Below are 17,421 nucleotides of genomic sequence, written 5' to 3' on the forward strand. Positions count from 1 at the left end.
GTTTAAGAAGCTTCACCAGTTTCTAGAGGAGGAAGAGGAGGCCAGGATCACTGCTCTGAGGGAGGAAGAGGAGGAGAAGAGTCAGATGATGAAGGAGAAGATGGAGGCTCTGAGCAGAGAGATAGCAGCTCTGTCACACACAGTCAGAGCCACAGAGGACGAGCTGAGAGCTGAAGACGTCTCATTCCTGCAGAACTACAAAGTTACAGTGGGAAGAGTCCAGCAGCGCCCCCTGCTGGATGATCCACAGCTGGACTCAGGAGCTTTGATAGATGTGGCTGAACACCTGGGCAATCTGACCTTCAACATCTGGAACACGATGAAAGATGTGGTCTCCTACAGTCCTGTGGTTCTGGATCCAAACACTGCTCATCCAGAATTCATCCTGTCTGAGGATCTGACCAGTGTGAGTCATGGAGAGAGACAGAAACTTCCTGAAAACCCAGAGAGGATCGACTATCACCGCTCTGTCCGGGGCTGGGAGGGCTTTAACTCAGGGATTCACAGCTGGGACGTTGAGGTTGGAGACAATACAGCCTGGTTTGTTGGTATGGCTACGGAGTCTGTCCAGAAAAGGGGACGAACAAAGTCTGGATTCTGGCAAATAGAGTTCTTCAGTGGTAGATACAGCACACGCCTGTTAGGATATCCACCCGGTGTTCTCCGAGTGAAGAAGAAGCTCCAGAGGATCAGAGTTCATCTGGACTGGAACAGAGGAAAACTGTCTTTCTTTGATCCTGACGCTAACACACACATACACACCTTCACACACACTTTCACTGACAGACTGTTTCCATGCATAGGCACTTTGAATGAACTCCCCCTGAAGATGTCACAAGGCAAGATCCTTGTAACCAGAGAATGGATCAGTGAGAGATGATTGTGAGGATAAGCACAGAGGTGATGTCTCGTATTTCAAAGTACTACTGCCAAATTTAGATACAACCAGTTCTCTGTGTGGTCCTGAAATCCAATTGCACTAGCTGACTTCCTATGTATCCTTAAAATGTTTTCCACTTATTGTCCTGCTGCAGAATGACTTTAGGATTGATCAGACACCTCCCTCATGTTATTTCATGTTGGATAAGAATCTCAACATCTAAAGCACCTAAAACTTTTGCCTGGTACTATACAAAAACAAAAATGATACTAGAAGAAAGCACAGACCTCCACCAATGCCTGTGTCAAAGCACATACACCAGACTTCAGAGAAGAAAATTAAAATCAAAAGGATTCACTTTGATTCAACAAAAAAAAACACAAAAAAAACAGGCCTTATAAGGTATTAAAAGTCTTAATTTTCCTTTAAGCTTAAATATTTTTTTCCTGCCGTAGACAGTTCCATTGGTTGTTGCATGTTTTGATTGCATACATACATTGTATTGTACAATATCTGCCTGCTGTCGTTGCATCATGTGACCACTAGATGGCGCCCCAGACTGTGATTTGTTCAGCCTGAAAAGTGTAGAAACCTCGAGGTCAGTTTGTGGTTTTATTTTATTTGTTTCATATTTATTTTCTTTCTTCAGCATGTTCTTTATCTATTTCCCTTTTTTCCTTTGTCATCCAAATGTAAAAACATTAAAATGGCAGTGAGAGTAATCTAAACTCTTCTCTTCGTCACTGTCACTTTCCCGTTGGATACTTGGGAGCATTTTACTGTTTTTAGCTGCCTGTTACTTATAATAGATTTGTTTCCCTGCTGTGGTGGTGCTACTTTTACTGAAGTAAAGGATTTGAATCACAGTCAGATGCCCCAGTGTTCTGTGTGTCTCTGATTACAATGAAATTTACATTTTCACACTTTAGGTCACATGTTAAGATTCCCAGTTTTGTTCTTGCTGCCTCTGGCTCTGGCCTGGGGGGTAAGATGTTCTTAGTTAACCCTGATGAAGTCCTGCCAGGTTCACAAGGAGAGACTGACTTAGATCTGACTGATGGTCAAACTTCAGATAGACATTTCACAAAGCTGCGTAGCTCTTTCTTAAGTAAGACAAGATTGTGATAAATTCTCGATTAATTAAGATAAAGTTTCTGTCTGAAATTACTCCCTTTTTACTGTATAGTGCATGTATGTGTATACTGGCTGAAAAATGCAGTGTCCATCTCATGTGGCCTGTACAGCACTTTGTGCTGACAGTCTCACAATGCAATGCTCTGCTAATGAAAGACTTCAACATTTACAATCTTATTTTACAGGGAAAATTCAGCGAGGAGTCTGAACCAAAAAGAAAAATAATTTTGAAAGACTTCAGTGGACAGGAACATCAAAGTCAAATAAGTGACAATATCCTCGCTGCTGTCTCTAACAACTGTTTCTTCTCTCATGAATCTTTCCACAACCTTGTTAAATAAACCAGATATTATCAGCAATGTTTTGATCTTTTTGTGATCTTTTTCTTCAAAACTGTCTAACTTGACAAGTTCAAAATATCTTTATGAAAAACTGGAAACTGGAAACTTCTCAATCTTTCTGTCAGATCACAAGTTTCATTTCCTGAAATGTCAGTGAGTCTTGATCTGGTCACCAGAGGAGGAAACCCCGTCCTTTCATTGCTCCAACTCTCCACTGGTGAGACAGAAAACTCGGCTGGTGAGTAAAATATCGTCTCCCAACATTCAAATGTGCTGAATTACTGATGATAGAAATAAGACAATATTTTTGTTCAGTGTTTGTTTACGCTGCTCTGTCAACATTGGAACAGTAATCAACATTTATACTTAAATAAAAACTTACATAACCTAAAGTAAAGGTTCACTGTGACAGCTGATCTTTCTGCAGTAAGTAAGTTTTTCACAGAAATGAGCTGAAATTAATGGTTGTCTGAAAGAAAAAAAAAATGTAAAAACCACTGGAATTATTTGAATTTTAAATTGAAATAAAGCTGTACAATAATCAAGTTAAATCAGATTAGATTTTATTCAACTATTATACTTTATTTCAAGTATTTTTTCCCGTCTTTACAGGGATGTGCTTTTATTTACATACTTTAGATTGTTTTTCTGTGTGGGGGCTTGGTCTGTTTTTACGCTGATTTTCTTCCTTCCACACAGACATTGTCTTCGGTTCATTTCTATACAAAATAACTTGCAGGGACCTGAGTCTTGCGGCAGGGAGATAATCTACTACTGTTAACATTTAGTTTCCTTTATTGTTAAATTGTGTGACATCATCTGCCATTACACAATACAACAAAACAGCAATCTGTAGTTTCATATTTTACAGTTTTTACATTTACATATAGATTAAAAGATGTTATTGTGTATAAATTAGGAGCGTAGCCAGGAATGTATGAATATGAAGTTAAAATCACCCCATCCTGACTGCAGTTTGTATTGTTTGTATTTCATCTGTCCAGTTAACTGCTTAAATACGTTTTCCTGTAAATTCTTCAAGGTCTAAATAATGTCTCAAAATCTCAAAACCAAACACGGTCAGAAATGAAATTCTGTTGGATTAAGGCTGTTTCCATTTATAAATAATTCAATTAGCTATTAATTGTAGATTAGTTTCTAAAAACCCCAAGACAAAACACAAAGGTCATGACCTCAGTGTAAAGAACAGATACTTCATCATCATCATCACCATCATCTTCTTCTTCTAAATACCATTAACAGTTAACTCAGGTGTTTTGGACCATGGGAGGTCATTATGGGCTGGTGGTTCTGGTGGGCGTGGCCTTGCTTCTGACAACCGGCCAATGTGACACAAGTTGCGGTGGGAGAGACGGCCAGCCAGGAGTGGCAGGGACCCCGGGCAGAAATGGATGGCATGGAGTGAAGGGAGAGAAAGGACAGCCAGGTAAAAAATAATAATAATAATAATAATGTGCAAATACACAACAGCTGCTTCCTTTGTCCTTGTGTCTAATCACACTGTGACAAAACTCTTAAATATATTATAAACCCAAACATGTGTCCCATTCTCCGTAATGGGGAATGAGGCTGTGATTTGTTTACAAATTTGATTAAAAGTTGAATAAATGTTGTTGTTGTCCTGTTTTCTCCTCTGATATTTATTAGTCACAAGGCTGCTGTTAGTTTCATTAAACACCTCCCAGATCACACCGGTTAGTTTCATTACTGTTCTGTGCTGAGCCGTCACATCTGACACCTTTGCATGTTTAATAACTGCATTTTATGACAATTGTTCACAGGCAAACCTAAATTCTACATGTGTATATATAATCTATTATAAACCATTCACATCCAATACATTTCACTGTCAAACAGTCCTAGTAATTCAGAAGAGTCATCCATGTTTGAGAGGCACATAACTGGAAGTAGTAGTAACACTGGGGGTATGTTCTCATGTTCTCCCTGTGGAAATGACTCCCTTTGGATCCGACATCTCACATCAGAACTACGATCATAAAATATCAAACACTGTCCCGCCCTAATCATTTGTCTCGTTTGTCTCCAGCTGCGGTGGCCGACGGTCCGGTGGACGTGGGCGTCTTACTGAGGCTGAAGGGGGAGATGGGAAGTCGTGGCTTGCAAGGAGCCATGGGTCCTAAAGGTTACCGAGGAGATCTGGGAGCAGCGGGTCTCCCGGGACAACCCGGTGGCCCTGGCGCTGAAGGGAAGATCATCGGCGATGGTAATGACACGACTTCTGACCCCACAGCCTACAGCATGTGTCATGCTCACATACAGTGTATATATGTAATTACATATAGTTTATATCAGCTCAATATAAAACAAAATAGCTGACAGGACAGATGATAAACAGATAGAATAATAAGAAACAATGAAAACTGTGTCAACAAATCACCTCCATTATAAAAGAGACTTGACTGTTAGCAGGACTCTTCCAACTGCAAATATGGTAAATTATTACTCTCTGGATATTTTTTCAACCATGAAGGTTTTATGTTTGTAAAACTTTCCCAGAGCCTAACTACTAATGTGCACGTGCAGTGGGACGCACGACACACGTATCCAGCTGTTCTAATACATCCAATAAAACTTACATCACAATGAACACATACTGAGTTTAAAGGCCTTCTTAGTCAGATACTGTTTATCTTCTGAAAGATTGTGTGTAATTATATAAAACGATTATGTTACCGTTATGGACAGGTTGTCATTTGTCCTGTTGATTGGTTGTCAAACATCAAGAAGGCGGGTTCTATGAAGTATCTCATATAACCTCTTGTAATGGCACTGAGAGTACAACTCGTATTGATTGTGTGTGCGTGTGCATGTGTGTGTGTGTGTGTGTGTGTGTGTGTGTGTGTCCTTTCTGCTTATAGGGCAGCACTCCTTTCAGCAGGCCCGTTCAGCCTTCTCGGTGATCAGGACTGATAACAGTTTTCCTCGCTTCTCACAGGTTCAGTTTGTCGTCCGTCACTCCTCTCTGTCCCTCAGCTTGTTTCTACAAGTTTAAAAATCTGCAGTATTTTTATGAATTAAATATATTCGTTTCTTTAATGTCTGAACGTTGAGATTTGATACTGGCCATGCAGATAGTTTTATTATTTTCTGGTCAGGTTTTGAGATGCTACTGTCTTTCCAGAAATAGTGTCTCTGTTAGTCTGGATAATCCACAGACCTCAATGTCAACAGTTTCCATAGGAACAACCAACAAAATGTTCAGAGTTTATTTTCATCACACAAATTTAATTGGAAAAATATACAAATACACAGCAGCACAGTCGTTCACCTGTTTTCTTTTCAATTTTTCAGGTTGTATCACTTTAATGTTGATCTTATACTGTCATCTGTGTGTGTGTGTGTGTGTGTGTGTGTGTGTGTGTGTGTGTGTGTGTGTGTGTGTGTGTGTGTGTGTGTATCAGACAGTAACCTACGACAGACAGGCTGTGGTCAACAAGCCTGGGGACTTTAACACGGCCACAGGTTACTTCACCTGCAGAGTCCCTGGTGTTTATTACTTCTCCTTCCACTCTATGGCCAAGGTAACACACTGCCGTCTGTTCTATGGCTGCTCTTCTGTCTGTGAGAGGAGACGCTGACCATATTGTCATTTTGTAAGACATAACATACAGGTTAGACATCAGGATGTGTTTTACAGCTCAGTACAGTTGACAGCTCCGTCTTCGTGCTGCGTTACAGCTGTTCTGTGTTCTGTAGGTCAACATGTGTCTGCGTATAGCCAGTGAGGCTCTGGTCAATAAGCTGGGATTCTGCGATTACAACAGGAACAATGACCAGGTGAGTTTCAGAGCTTCAGGACCACAGAGCTCGAGAGGAGGAAGAGGAGGGAAACTCTTTGATAAATTATTCTGAAAAGAGGAAGTCCACTGGACTGTGTTTTGGTTTCTCTCTCAGCTTAGCCTCAGTTCTTACCGTCGTGATTCTGTTTTTATCTGCAAGTCTCACCGTACACTTTTAAACCTTTATCTAACTTATCCTGATTGTGAGACACATATTTTAACTGTGATCAGATCCTTACCTTGATCTGATGTTAATACAGGTGAGTTTTCAAACACCACTTATATTGCTCATCAGGAATCCTCGCCGGCAAAAAACGTCGTAGATGAATGAGATCTATTCCTCTGCAGAGGCAGTTAAAGCAACACTTTGGCACCTGTGCTGTATTCACTATATAAAGCCACGAGGCCATGTCATCTATGTATAGTGACAGCTGAGTGTTGTCATGAAGACGTGACGTGATCGGCCGTGTTGTGTTTCAGGTGCTGTCAGGTGGCGTGGTTTTACAGCTGTCAGCCGGACAGAGGGTTTGGCTCGAGTCCTTTAAGGACCAGCAGCAAGATACTGATCAACGAGACACACGGGACAAACTGATCATCTTCAACGGCTTCCTGCTCTTCTAAAATCCAGTTCAGTCATACAGCTGGAGTCGGTGCAGAAAACCAGCAGCGCTTCATGAATTCAGCTTCTAAAAATCCTCTGATTCCAGATCACATTTCTCAAAGTTGTTTTTAGAAGGACAATTTACCATAACAGTAATGTTTGTGAAACTATTACTCATGTTTCCTTTGCCTGTAAACTCACAGGTAACTAGGATTTGTTTCCTTCATATTGATGCATGTAAACCCTCTCAAGTTTGACGTTGTATGTGAATGCTACTGAAACAACATTAAAGTTTATTATTGACTGTTGGTTTGTTTGGTACGATGACTCGCATAATTTCATTACACAGCTTTTAGAGACAATCATGAACATCATGAATTAAAATCACATGCCAGAGTTTTCTTTCAATAACTGCCAACGTGCAGCAGTTCATCAGGAAGCAAAGATGTTCAAAAACGTCATATAATATTAAAAAATCCTTTTTTAAAATCATGGATGGTTTGTTCCTTTCTACCAAACTTGCTTAAGTGTTCTGATTTTGACAAATACACAAAGACGACAACAAACACGGGCACAAACAGGGACGTCTCTAACGCATAAATAGATCAAGATCTTCCGACATCCACAGAGAAAACTTCAATATATAAACATACAAACATCAAAAGCAGATCTGTTTGACCTCACTGCATTGAACGTCGTACAGAGGGGAAGTTTCCTGTTCCCCTCCAGTCTTTATGCTAAGCTAGGCTAAACGTGCTGGACTTCGCTCTGTACTGAACCAACAGAGATGACACTGATTTCCATCTTGTCCAAATGTCGTCGACGTCCGTAACAACTGTAAACACCAGCTCTCAAAATTTAGCCAGATGTTGATTTTATTGTAAACATTGCAGACCTCCATTAGGATGAATGAAATCTGTTTCGTTTGATTTATATCGCATGAAAAAGTTTCATGTGACCCTCTGAAAGTTGTAGAAGTGAAACATTTCTGGTTTTATACACTTCTTCTTTTAGGTAATCCCTCGTCTTTTGTCACTCTGGAACAACCTCAAGTTGACGCCCTCCCTAACATCAATGTGTGTGTGTGTGTGTGTGTGTGTGTCTTTTCTTTTTTAAGTTTGGTTAAACTGCTGAAACTGCTTCTCAGAAGAACAGGGTTAAAGGTCCTGAACACACAGAGAGGAAACTGTTTGTATCTCTTCTTCTACAACAGTAACATTTCTGACAATCGTAGGGAACAATAGTGGCGATGGTTGGCTGTAAAAAAGATTTACAAATGTTTTTGTTTTATTAGACAGGAAATACATTGAACATGTTCATCAGGACTTAAAGGATACAACTGATGATATTCTACATTTTTGTTATTGTCCACCGATCCCATGAAAAGGCCAACGCCTTATTCTTAAAGTGCCGTACATGAGTAAATGTCCACTATGTGTCTAAACGTAGGTGGACACCCCTGTCCAAGTGTACTCTTGGTGTCCAGCTGTTTGCAGCTGGTTTTGGTCCCTTTGTTCCAGTGAAGAGAAATCTTACTGCTCCAACACGTAACGATATTTTAGCATATGTTAGCATACATCCATGTCGCAGAGGTTACCATCAGTTTCACCAAAAGTTAATTAACCCCAAAGATAAAACTCCCCAAAGGTTTCTCCAACGATCCGTATGAAAAATATTTAATCTACTGTCTACGTCTACCATGTTGCAACTGTGTGTCCTCTCCAGGAAGCTGGTGGGCTGCCATCTTTGTTTTCACAGCTTGGGAAACGAGTAGAAATCTGTTCATCATTCAGTGGATGAAACGACCTTCTGGGTTTTTTGAGGATCTTGCAGACAAACCAGTGGTTGTCTCTGTGACTCAAGTGTTTGATAAAACATGTGAGAGTTTGTGGCAGCAGTTTGGGAAAGTTCTTCTTTCCTGTTTCATGCCTCTGCGCACAAACCCAGGTCCATAAGAAATGTTTTTCCCAGTTTGCTGTGAAAAGACTGAACTGCACAAAACGCTGTGAACTGTGAACCAGAATCAGTGCTGAACCTCACTGATGCTGTTGCGGCTGAATGGGAGAAAATCCCTGGAGCTAGGATCCAAAGCCAGAGCAGCTGTTACAGCACATGTTGAACTCTCACATACGAATTTAATGTTTGGGTGTCCACATACTTGTGACCATGCTCCGAACTTTAGCCTGGTTTTGTGTCTCAGTTATGAAAATCTTAGAACATATGGAGCCACAAAAGGCTGATGAACGATAGAGGACAGGAGGTACTTTATTCTCTCTCTCTCTCTCTCTCTCTCTCTCTCTCTCTCTTCCATCTCTCAATAACTTCCCTAAATTGCAGAACTACAATCAGAAAGCTCAGAGAATAATTTCCGCAGTAAAAGATGCTGAATCTTTGGTTTTGTGTTCCTCCTCCTCCTCCGGCGGCTGCAGGACTCAGAGCTTCACTTCAGTTTGTGTTGAACTGGACGTGGTGGGTTTTATTTTCCTGTCTGTTCTCTCAGGTGAGTTTTTTATTCATCTTTTACATCTGTGTGTTGATGAAGTTTTAACAAATGAAAGAATCTGCTTTTGTTAAAAAAGTCGTTCTCCTGTTTCTCCTTCATCATCATGATTGTGTGTTTTTGTGTAAAGAGGACGTTGATATTTGATGTTGGATCGTTGCTCAGTTTGTTTGTTATTCTGAAGAATAAGTTCATTACTGTCAGCAGATGATTGAGTTGCTCAGATGTTGCTTCTCTCCTTCACCTCCTCTTTGTCTCCTCTTCTTCTTCACTTCCTCCATCTTCCTCTTCACGCTTTCGCTCTTCTCCTCTTTCCTCTTTGCCCTCTACTCTCCTTTCCTCCTCCCTCACCTCCTCGCCTTTCCTCTCCTCTTCCTCATCTTTCCTCCTTTTTTCTCCCCTCTGTTCTTTCCTTGTCTCCTCTCCTTCTACCCTCTCTGTCCCATCCTTAACCTCTCCTGTCCTCTCCTCCTCTCTTCCCTTTCCTTGTCTTCTCTCTTTCCTTTGTCCACCCATTTTCCTCCTCCTCCTCTCTCAATTCTATCCTCTCCTCCTTTCCTCTTCCCTAATCTCCTCTCCTCTTTCCTCCTCTCCTATCTTTTCTTCATCTCTCCTCATTTTTATGTTTATTTCCTTTCATCCTCTCCTGTCTTAATTTTCTTTTTCTCCTCATCTCCTCTCCCTCTCATCCCATCTTCCCTCTTCTCTTTTCCTCTTCTCGTTTCCTTACATCTTTTACTTTGCTCCTTTACTTCTATCCTTTCTTCCTTTCCTTATTCTCCTCCCAACTCCTCTCACCTTATCTCTCCTCATCTCCTCTCCCTCCTGTCAGGTTTCCCATCATGCTCCATCATTTTTTTCTCGTGATTGGAGCCTTGATCTCATTGGCTGCGCCCCTGCTCGTCGCCATGGAGTCCTGCCCAGCAACAGCGATGCCCGGGATGCCAGGTACGTGAATTCATGCATGTACTGTTGTCAGTGTGTCAGTGTCGGTGTGTGTACATATTTTTTTAATGTTTGTGTTTGTTTATCTTCATTCCATCCTCAGGTATTCCCGGTCTGCCCGGCAGAGACGGTCGTGACGGAGAGAAAGGAGAGAAAGGCGACCCAGGTACGTCCACAGAGTTGGTTTAGGAGCAGCCACACTGAGTCCCCTAAAGTTGGTGCACAAATACAGAAAGGAAGAAAACATGGACGCCTTGAAAGCAACAGTAAAACCCACAAACCTTTTAGACCCTTATCCTTAAAAACATTTCACTCAATTAAATAATTCACATGCAAGTCAAAGATTCACGCTGCTGAAATCATTTTATTCATGCCAAGGTACATTTGTTCCTGTTTTACCTGCAAACACAACAAGCAACAGCTTCATGGCAACATACAGGAACATCACCATGTTGTTTATGACTCACAGCAGCTGCTGCTTTTTGTAAAGATCATAAAAAACCACACTCAGATATTGGCACCGTGGACCCAGTCTGCAGTTCTTAGAAGGTGCAATACAGAACAACTCTGATTGTTCATGACATGATCATGACAAGTAAATAAAAACTATTTAACTAACTAAATATGAACTGGTTTTTATCTTTGTGCATTAATCCATATTTGCATGAAAAAAAACACAAAATAAGTGACTTTTAATACAGAAACTAGAAGAAGGAATCTTTCTCTGAGAGTTAATGCTAATACCGTACCACCGCACATGCTGAGACGTATGCTAACGAAGCCAACTGGCAAATTAGCATAAAAACATTTGCTATTAGCTTAAGAAACAGAATGATCTCTGTTCAGCAGGAGATTAATTCAGCTGATATCGAATCACAAAATCTGATTAAACTGTAAATTCTGATTTGTTTTTGAAGGTGATAACTTTTTTGTTTCCTACTAATTTACTTGAGCAAACTCTCGCTCTTCCATCTCCGTCAGTGGACAGCGTTAGGTTAAACAACTGAGCGAGTTAACTGCTGAGCTTTGGTAGCTTCTGGTTGGTACGTGTATTTCTCATCTTTGGACAGAGTTACCTGTTTCCTGATGCTAAGCTTGGCTAATGTGACCTGACTCCTGCTCCATATTTAACACACTCATCTAACTCATCCATCAGAAAGAAAACAAAACACATATTTCCCAAAATGTTGAACTATTCCTTTAAACTGTCAGACAGCAGGTCGGTGTGGCTGGTTATTACATATATTATTACCGGCCTGTTGTTGATGTCTGCAGGAGCGGAGTGGCGAGGCGGCCTCGGCCCACAGAAGGGGAGAAGGGGGAGCCGGGGCTGATGGGATTTGATGGTAAACGAGGTCAGAGCGGGGAACCAGGGCAACCAGGGAAGCTGGGGCTTGCCGGACCTCCAGGAGAACCAGGAGAACCCGGGTATGTAATAAGACATCACACTCAAATGACTGAGTGTAGCCCCAACCCCAGACCCTCAAGGGGACCGTCTGCCCCAGATTCACTGTGTGGAAACACGTTTCATAAACTGAATGATGTTAACTGTATGAAACAGACAATTCCTGCTTTTTTTGTCTTGTAGAGGGCCCAAATGCCAAAATCTAGTTTTAATACCTTTAATATTCCAGTTAATATCTTGATCACATGGTGCATATTCTGAAATAATTTATCATTTCATTAAACTAAATCAGGGAACAACAGGGAACAACAGGGGTTTAATCAGGGCCAGTAGTTTACAGGTTAATCCAGCTCTGGGCTTCACTCTGTTGTATCTGTGGCTGCAGGTCGACCGGAGCCATGGAGAAAGCCGCCTTCAGCGTGGCCAGAGGAACCAACGAATACCCAGACAAAGCCAGCGTCATTCGGTTCACCACAGTCATCACCAACATCAACGACGACTACAACACCAACACAGGACGCTTCAGGTGAGAACACCATCGGCTTTCTGGTCATATTATACGGAAAGTGATGACAGTAGTTTTATGACAAGTTTGTATCATAAAATAAAAAACTTTGGAGTCTAGATATTTGTTATTTTTATAAAGGTCAGTAAATGATTTTAGATTATTAAGATTATTTTTGGATTAGACAGCCGAGCTAGCAGCTCTGTGAGGCTGCATTTAGATGCTTTGCGCTAATGCTAACATCAGCATTCTCATACGCTCTCTAACACAGTCATATCCAGCTAATGTTTACCATGTTTTCATCTTAGATTAGCATGTTAGCAGGTTAACAATTGCATTAAACACAAAGTAGAGCGGAGGCCAATGGGAGTGTCAGTCGTTTTACAGATATTTGGTCACAAATCAAAGAAAAAGTCAACGGATCACCAAAGTAATTAAGTCAGAGTAGTTGTGTGCACGTCAGGTTTAATTAGCAACATTTCTACCAACTACATGTTTTCCTCAGGCGCCCAAAGTTATTACAGCTCATCTTGAAGGGGACATGAATGTCTGTCCAAAATATCATGACAAGTCGTTCTACAGTTTTTAAAACACTTCACTCAAAACCAAAAATGTTAAACTCATGGTGCCGCTCATGGTGGTCCCTCCTGGGACCATGAATCTGGACCAAAGTGGTGGACTCACCAAAAGACCGACATTACTATCCATGGAGACATGCTATTAGCTAGCATGGCTAAAAATTATCCAACAAATTCACTCACAGAAGTGTGTGTGTGTTGTAGGTGTCGGGTCCCGGGAACCTACTACTTTGTGTTCCACGCCTCTTTGGAGGACCGACTGTGTGTGCTGCTGAAGCTGGACAACAACCTGCTGACATCCTTCTGCGATCATCGCCGCGGGAGGAGACAGGTACGAACATGAAACAGTACCACACATTCCTTTTATATCACATTATTCCTCCTCCCAAAAAAGATAAATGAATCCTCTCTGGTGTTTAACTGCACCGTGTTATTAAATCGGTTCCAGGTGACCTCGGGCGGCCTGGCGGTTTACTTGTCAAGGGATCAGGAGGTTTGGCTGGAGACAAAAGACTACAGAGGGATGAGAGGAAAACCGAGCGGTTACAGCATCTTCTCCGGTTTCCTGCTGCACCCTCACTGACCCAAAACCCCCTTCGCTTTTTTACGAAACGCCGTTCCAGCAACACTTCAAGATTGAAACTGCAGGCACAATGAATTCATCCCTTCCTCCTTACTGACTCTTTCACCTTTTCAAAAAATACATACTCGTTACTTCTCAGTTTCACTTTTCATTTACCAGAAAAACACTTTTCACTAGAGCTCGTGATCTGCAGTGTAATTTTGTTGCAGGAATCAGGCACCAATAAAATAAATGTCAGACCCAGAGTTTATTTTAATGTGTGTGTTTATATGACAATACACTTTGGTCACCTTTCAGAAAGAAGGGATTTGTCTCCACTGGTGATTGGGGCTTTGTGTTTGTTTATCACCTTAAAACAGATTTATCACTTAATGCACAGGGCTGACTTTTTTCCATCTTTCTTCCATCTTCATTGAATCTTTGCATTTTACAGTTGAATGTATCATGCATCATATATCTGATCTGATTCACGTGTTGATTGTATCTCCTCTGTCTGAAGGCGAACACATTATTTGAACCATGAAAACTCAATAAACCCAAAAAAAGAGCTGATAAAAACCTGAATCCTTTGTGTTTGTATCTAATGTCTCATTTTCTAAGTATTTCTTAATGAACAGAGATCATTTAATTTCATTTATAAGTGATTTTTTGCAACATGGTGACAGCAGTCAATGTGAAAAGCCACAGATGAAAACAACGAGAGAGTTGAAAACGAGACTTTAACAGAGAGCGAACCTGCAGCACTGGTACATTTTCTTTTTCTGTGTTCACAAAGTGACTCTTGGTTCATTTTCAATTCTTAAGAAACTACCTGAACAGACGCTAGACTGTAGATATGAGCTCATGACTTCAGCCCTCTATAACCCCACACTTCTCATTATTACTCTGTTGATACACTCGTGCCAACGCTGTCCACTTCTCCTGTTCCTCCACCGCACCAACCTGTTTATGCCTCATTACATGCTAAGTTCTTGGTATTATTGATCTTATCGAGGATCTAAAGTTCATGTGGTGAACGGGGGATTAGGTCTCTAAATGGAGACGTATGTGTCTCTGACCGAATTTATATCTCTGTGTTTTCAGGTTTGGTAAATACATGTCAGGTTGAAGTTGCTACCTGCAACTTTTTCATAAATGTACATTCAGAGCACTTGGTTATTGTTAATGATTAACCAAATGATTGCGGTCTGGTTTCGTAACCACAGTGTTTTTGTGGTCTAAACCACAGACGGGACTGTGGATGTGATGCCTCGTCTCCGGTGTCACTATTGTGGTTTGTACAGCCGCCATCTTCCCAAACACACCTCCATTCACCCATTCAAAGATACACTTCCTACAGAACGTGTTTGCTTTTGCAGTTAAATTTGTATAAAAACATAATTTCTTGGAGACGGGGTTGTATTATTATTTGGAGTTACAGGTTTCCCAAAGAATACCTTGTGCAGGTGAAGGCAACTAGAATCAAGAGTCCTCCACTAACAATGAAAACAACTTTATAGTTAATAATTACTATGTGTAAATTAATTTAATGGCTATTGCTGAAAAATATAGATCATAAATAGTAATAAAAATAGAGTTTGGGATGACATGACACAAAAACAGGGTTAGAATGAAAAAAAATGAAAAGAGGATCAGAAAATTACAAACTGGCATATTTCACAGGATGTAATTATTAAAAATACACATCAGCTCTTTGCTTATAGATATTGTTGAGGAAATTTAACATTTTGTGGAACAGATACTGACGTCCCGACTGAGGTTAAGAACTTCAGAAACACACTGCCAGGAAAAGAGTTTGTGTCTCAGGCACCAACAAAGAGGAAGTTCAGAGGAAAAACAGAACAAAATGTTAATTTGGAGGAAAGATTTTTTTTTTAATCATATACATTCAATGATGCTTCATCATCAATTCTTCCTCAGGTGGAGTTTTCCTGACTTCTTGTTAAACTGTTTCACTTCCACTGATGAGAAAATTGTTTTGTCAGATAAATACAATAAGAAAACAGATCGACAGGAAAAGTCATCAAACTCTCAGAGGTGAAACTGCTGCAGGAAATTGCTAAAATGCTGCTTGTACGCTGATGATGCATCAGTATTAACAAGCTAAAAATATCAACTACATAATAATACGACGACTTTTACTTTTGATACTTTAAGCATATTTTGTAATAGGAAAAAAGTAAAAGTACCTGCAATGGAGTATTTTTACATTACATTGTGGTATTGATACTTTTATTTAAGCTAGCCAATTAATTTAGCGTTAACGTTCTTTAGCTTGTAAAGTTTGTAAACTTTATACAGGCTACTGCTAATCTGTAATAATACATCACGACTCATTTGTTGCTCAGATTCTGCACAAATAATCTGAATCTACAAAATAACCAGCAACTAAATAAAGCTGCCAATAAATGTAAAAAGCAAAAAGTAGAATAACTCCCTCTGAAGTGTAGTGGAGTAAAACCATAAAGTAACATAAGATGAAATTTATTGGTGTAAAGAAAAAAACTGTACTTAAGGACTGTTTTTATAAACTTTTTTAAAAATAAAAAATAGATTTTAGTAGAAGTATAAGTAACATGAAACGTGAAATGAACATACTCAGTACCTGAATTTAAATGAACTCTGTTATTCCATCACTGGCTGCAACAGATCATCCTGAGCACCAATAGAGCAGCGACGTTTGTCTCTTAAACTGTTTCACTTCCTGTTTTTTTCTGACTGAGCTGCTGCTGTCGCTGTGAAGCAGAACAGCTCTTCGCCTCCGCTCTTCATCAGCTTATCACTCCACCTCAGGACGAGTGACTGCACTACCTGCAAATGGTGAGACCTTTCTGTCCTCGAAAACCAAAGACCAGGCAGAGACAGAGAGAGAGAGAGAGGAAATCACTCATTCAGACAGATGCACTGTTGATACAGAAGTGGATATTGTACAGTTATATCATATTTCTTGCTGAATGTTTCTTGATGTAATCTTTAAACATAGTTAAGTATCATTTTCTCTGTGGGTCATAAGAGTCAGAGCTTCTGTTGTCCTGGGCTGGATGTCTGAAAATGTCATATATCTAAATTTAAAGTGAGATCTTAAGTCATTAATTTGTTTTAAATAATAATTCAATTTGAACATTGTATATCATATTATATATATAATTTGTGGATAATGTGGTTAAACATTCAGCGCAGTCCTTAAAACCTGTCAACTCTGCACAAATGTGTCTTTTCTATGTGCAGTTAATGTATTTGTATAATGTGTATACGTTGTTTTGTGTGGCTTTTACTGATTAGATTTCTGATTATAATAATTTAAACTGTTCATGTCGATGTTCCCAACATCCAATGTTCACATAACAGTGGTGAACGGAAACAAGACAACACTAAACATTGGAAACATTAATTCACAGTCTTTTGCTGATTATGATGGAAACTTGGTTTGTGTATCTGTGTCTGTGTCCAGGCCCTCCGGTGGCTGAGCTGCAGTACTGCAGTGCTGCTGCTCTTGGTTCACGTCGCCCCGGTCGTCACACAGACGTCCTGTGGAGCCCCAGGGATTCCTGGGATACCGGGCACCCACGGGCCCAATGGCAGAGACGGTACCAAAGGAGAGAAGGGAGACCCTGGTGAGCTCAGAGTGAACATGAAAACATCAAATACATTTACATCTTCTGTTCACGTTTTTCTTCATGTTGTCACCAGCTCTTTTCTGACAAAATGTAAATGTAAATCAACTCGAGTGTCACGTGCAGCTGCAGGTTATTAAACCTGTTTTGTTAAGTTCAGTCAACTTCACTCAGCTGGTACAATTTTACAACTTTGAACAAATCATTCAACTTTATTAAACTAATAAACTATATCTACAGCATCTTTTGTTGTGCTGCAAGTGTGTTGTCAAACTGATGAAGATACTTTTTCATTTCATTGTGTTTATGTTCGATTTAGTTGCAGTGAGAGACCTTGATGCAAAATTAAAATTACTAAACATTTCCTTTTATTACAATAATAAGATCAGTTCAGCTAAAATAAAATACCTATCTTTCATCTTTCAGCTCACACTTTCAACCTGGTGACATAAGTGTCATTTTGTTGTTTGTTTGTCTGTTTGTTTTTGTATGAGCAGGTGAGTCAGGCCAGCCT

The 17,421-nt window shown here is 40.2% G+C and overlaps 4 protein-coding genes across 4 annotated transcripts in view; all 4 read left to right on the plus strand.

The window, feature by feature from the left end:
• LOC111657332 (zinc-binding protein A33-like) overlaps window positions 1-1,746 on the plus strand; it is a 2,239-nt gene extending 493 nt beyond the window's left edge. The window contains exon 2 of the mRNA XM_087174903.1: window positions 8-1,746. Within this exon, the coding sequence (XP_087031029.1) occupies window positions 8-880 (873 nt within the window). The 3' untranslated portion in view covers window positions 881-1,746. The remainder of the gene's footprint in view (window positions 1-7) is intronic.
• Window positions 1,747-2,454: 708 nt separating this feature from the next.
• Window positions 2,455-7,085, plus strand: LOC111657321 (complement C1q subcomponent subunit C-like). The gene is made up of 7 exons (XM_023409442.2): window positions 2,455-2,593; window positions 3,619-3,802; window positions 4,424-4,600; window positions 5,256-5,332; window positions 5,799-5,918; window positions 6,094-6,174; window positions 6,657-7,085. The coding sequence occupies exons 2-7, from the start codon at window positions 3,640-3,642 to the stop codon at window positions 6,795-6,797; spliced, it is 759 nt and encodes a 252-aa protein (XP_023265210.1). The 5' UTR covers window positions 2,455-2,593; window positions 3,619-3,639; the 3' UTR covers window positions 6,798-7,085.
• A 2,036-nt stretch (window positions 7,086-9,121) lies between these two features.
• On the plus strand, window positions 9,122-13,857 carry LOC111657322 (complement C1q subcomponent subunit C-like). The gene is given in 8 exon segments (XM_023409443.2): window positions 9,122-9,277; window positions 10,110-10,225; window positions 10,326-10,388; window positions 11,498-11,527; window positions 11,530-11,650; window positions 12,013-12,153; window positions 12,915-13,041; window positions 13,159-13,857. Coding segments are annotated over 7 exon segments (723 nt in total). The 5' UTR covers window positions 9,122-9,277; window positions 10,110-10,119; the 3' UTR covers window positions 13,294-13,857.
• A 2,012-nt stretch (window positions 13,858-15,869) lies between these two features.
• LOC111657333 (uncharacterized) overlaps window positions 15,870-17,421 on the plus strand; it is a 3,980-nt gene continuing 2,428 nt past the window's right edge. The window contains 5 exon segments of the mRNA XM_087174904.1: window positions 15,870-15,876; window positions 16,017-16,067; window positions 16,070-16,113; window positions 16,745-16,907; window positions 17,405-17,417. Of these exon segments, the coding sequence (XP_087031030.1) occupies window positions 15,870-15,876; window positions 16,017-16,067; window positions 16,070-16,113; window positions 16,745-16,907; window positions 17,405-17,417 (278 nt within the window).

The sequence above is a fragment of the Seriola lalandi genome, unplaced genomic scaffold, assembly GCF_002814215.2.
Source record: "Seriola lalandi dorsalis isolate HSWRI2012SDOR001 ecotype SW California unplaced genomic scaffold, Sedor1 jcf7180002054393, whole genome shotgun sequence".
Classification (NCBI taxonomy): Eukaryota; Metazoa; Chordata; class Actinopteri; order Carangiformes; family Carangidae; genus Seriola; species Seriola lalandi.

What these genes read in the sequence shown, in the direction of transcription:
- LOC111657321 (XM_023409442.2), top strand. Translation starts at nt 3,640, where the DNA reads ATGGGAGGTCATTATGGGCTGGTGGTTCTGGTGGGCGTGGCCTTGCTT. An exon ending in CCTTCCACTCTATGGCCAAG is followed by an intron (nt 5,919 to 6,093) that starts GTAACACACTGC and finishes TGTGTTCTGTAG; the next exon opens with GTCAACATGTGTCTGCGTAT. An exon ending in ACAACAGGAACAATGACCAG is followed by an intron (nt 6,175 to 6,656) that starts GTGAGTTTCAGA and finishes GTTGTGTTTCAG; the next exon opens with GTGCTGTCAGGTGGCGTGGT.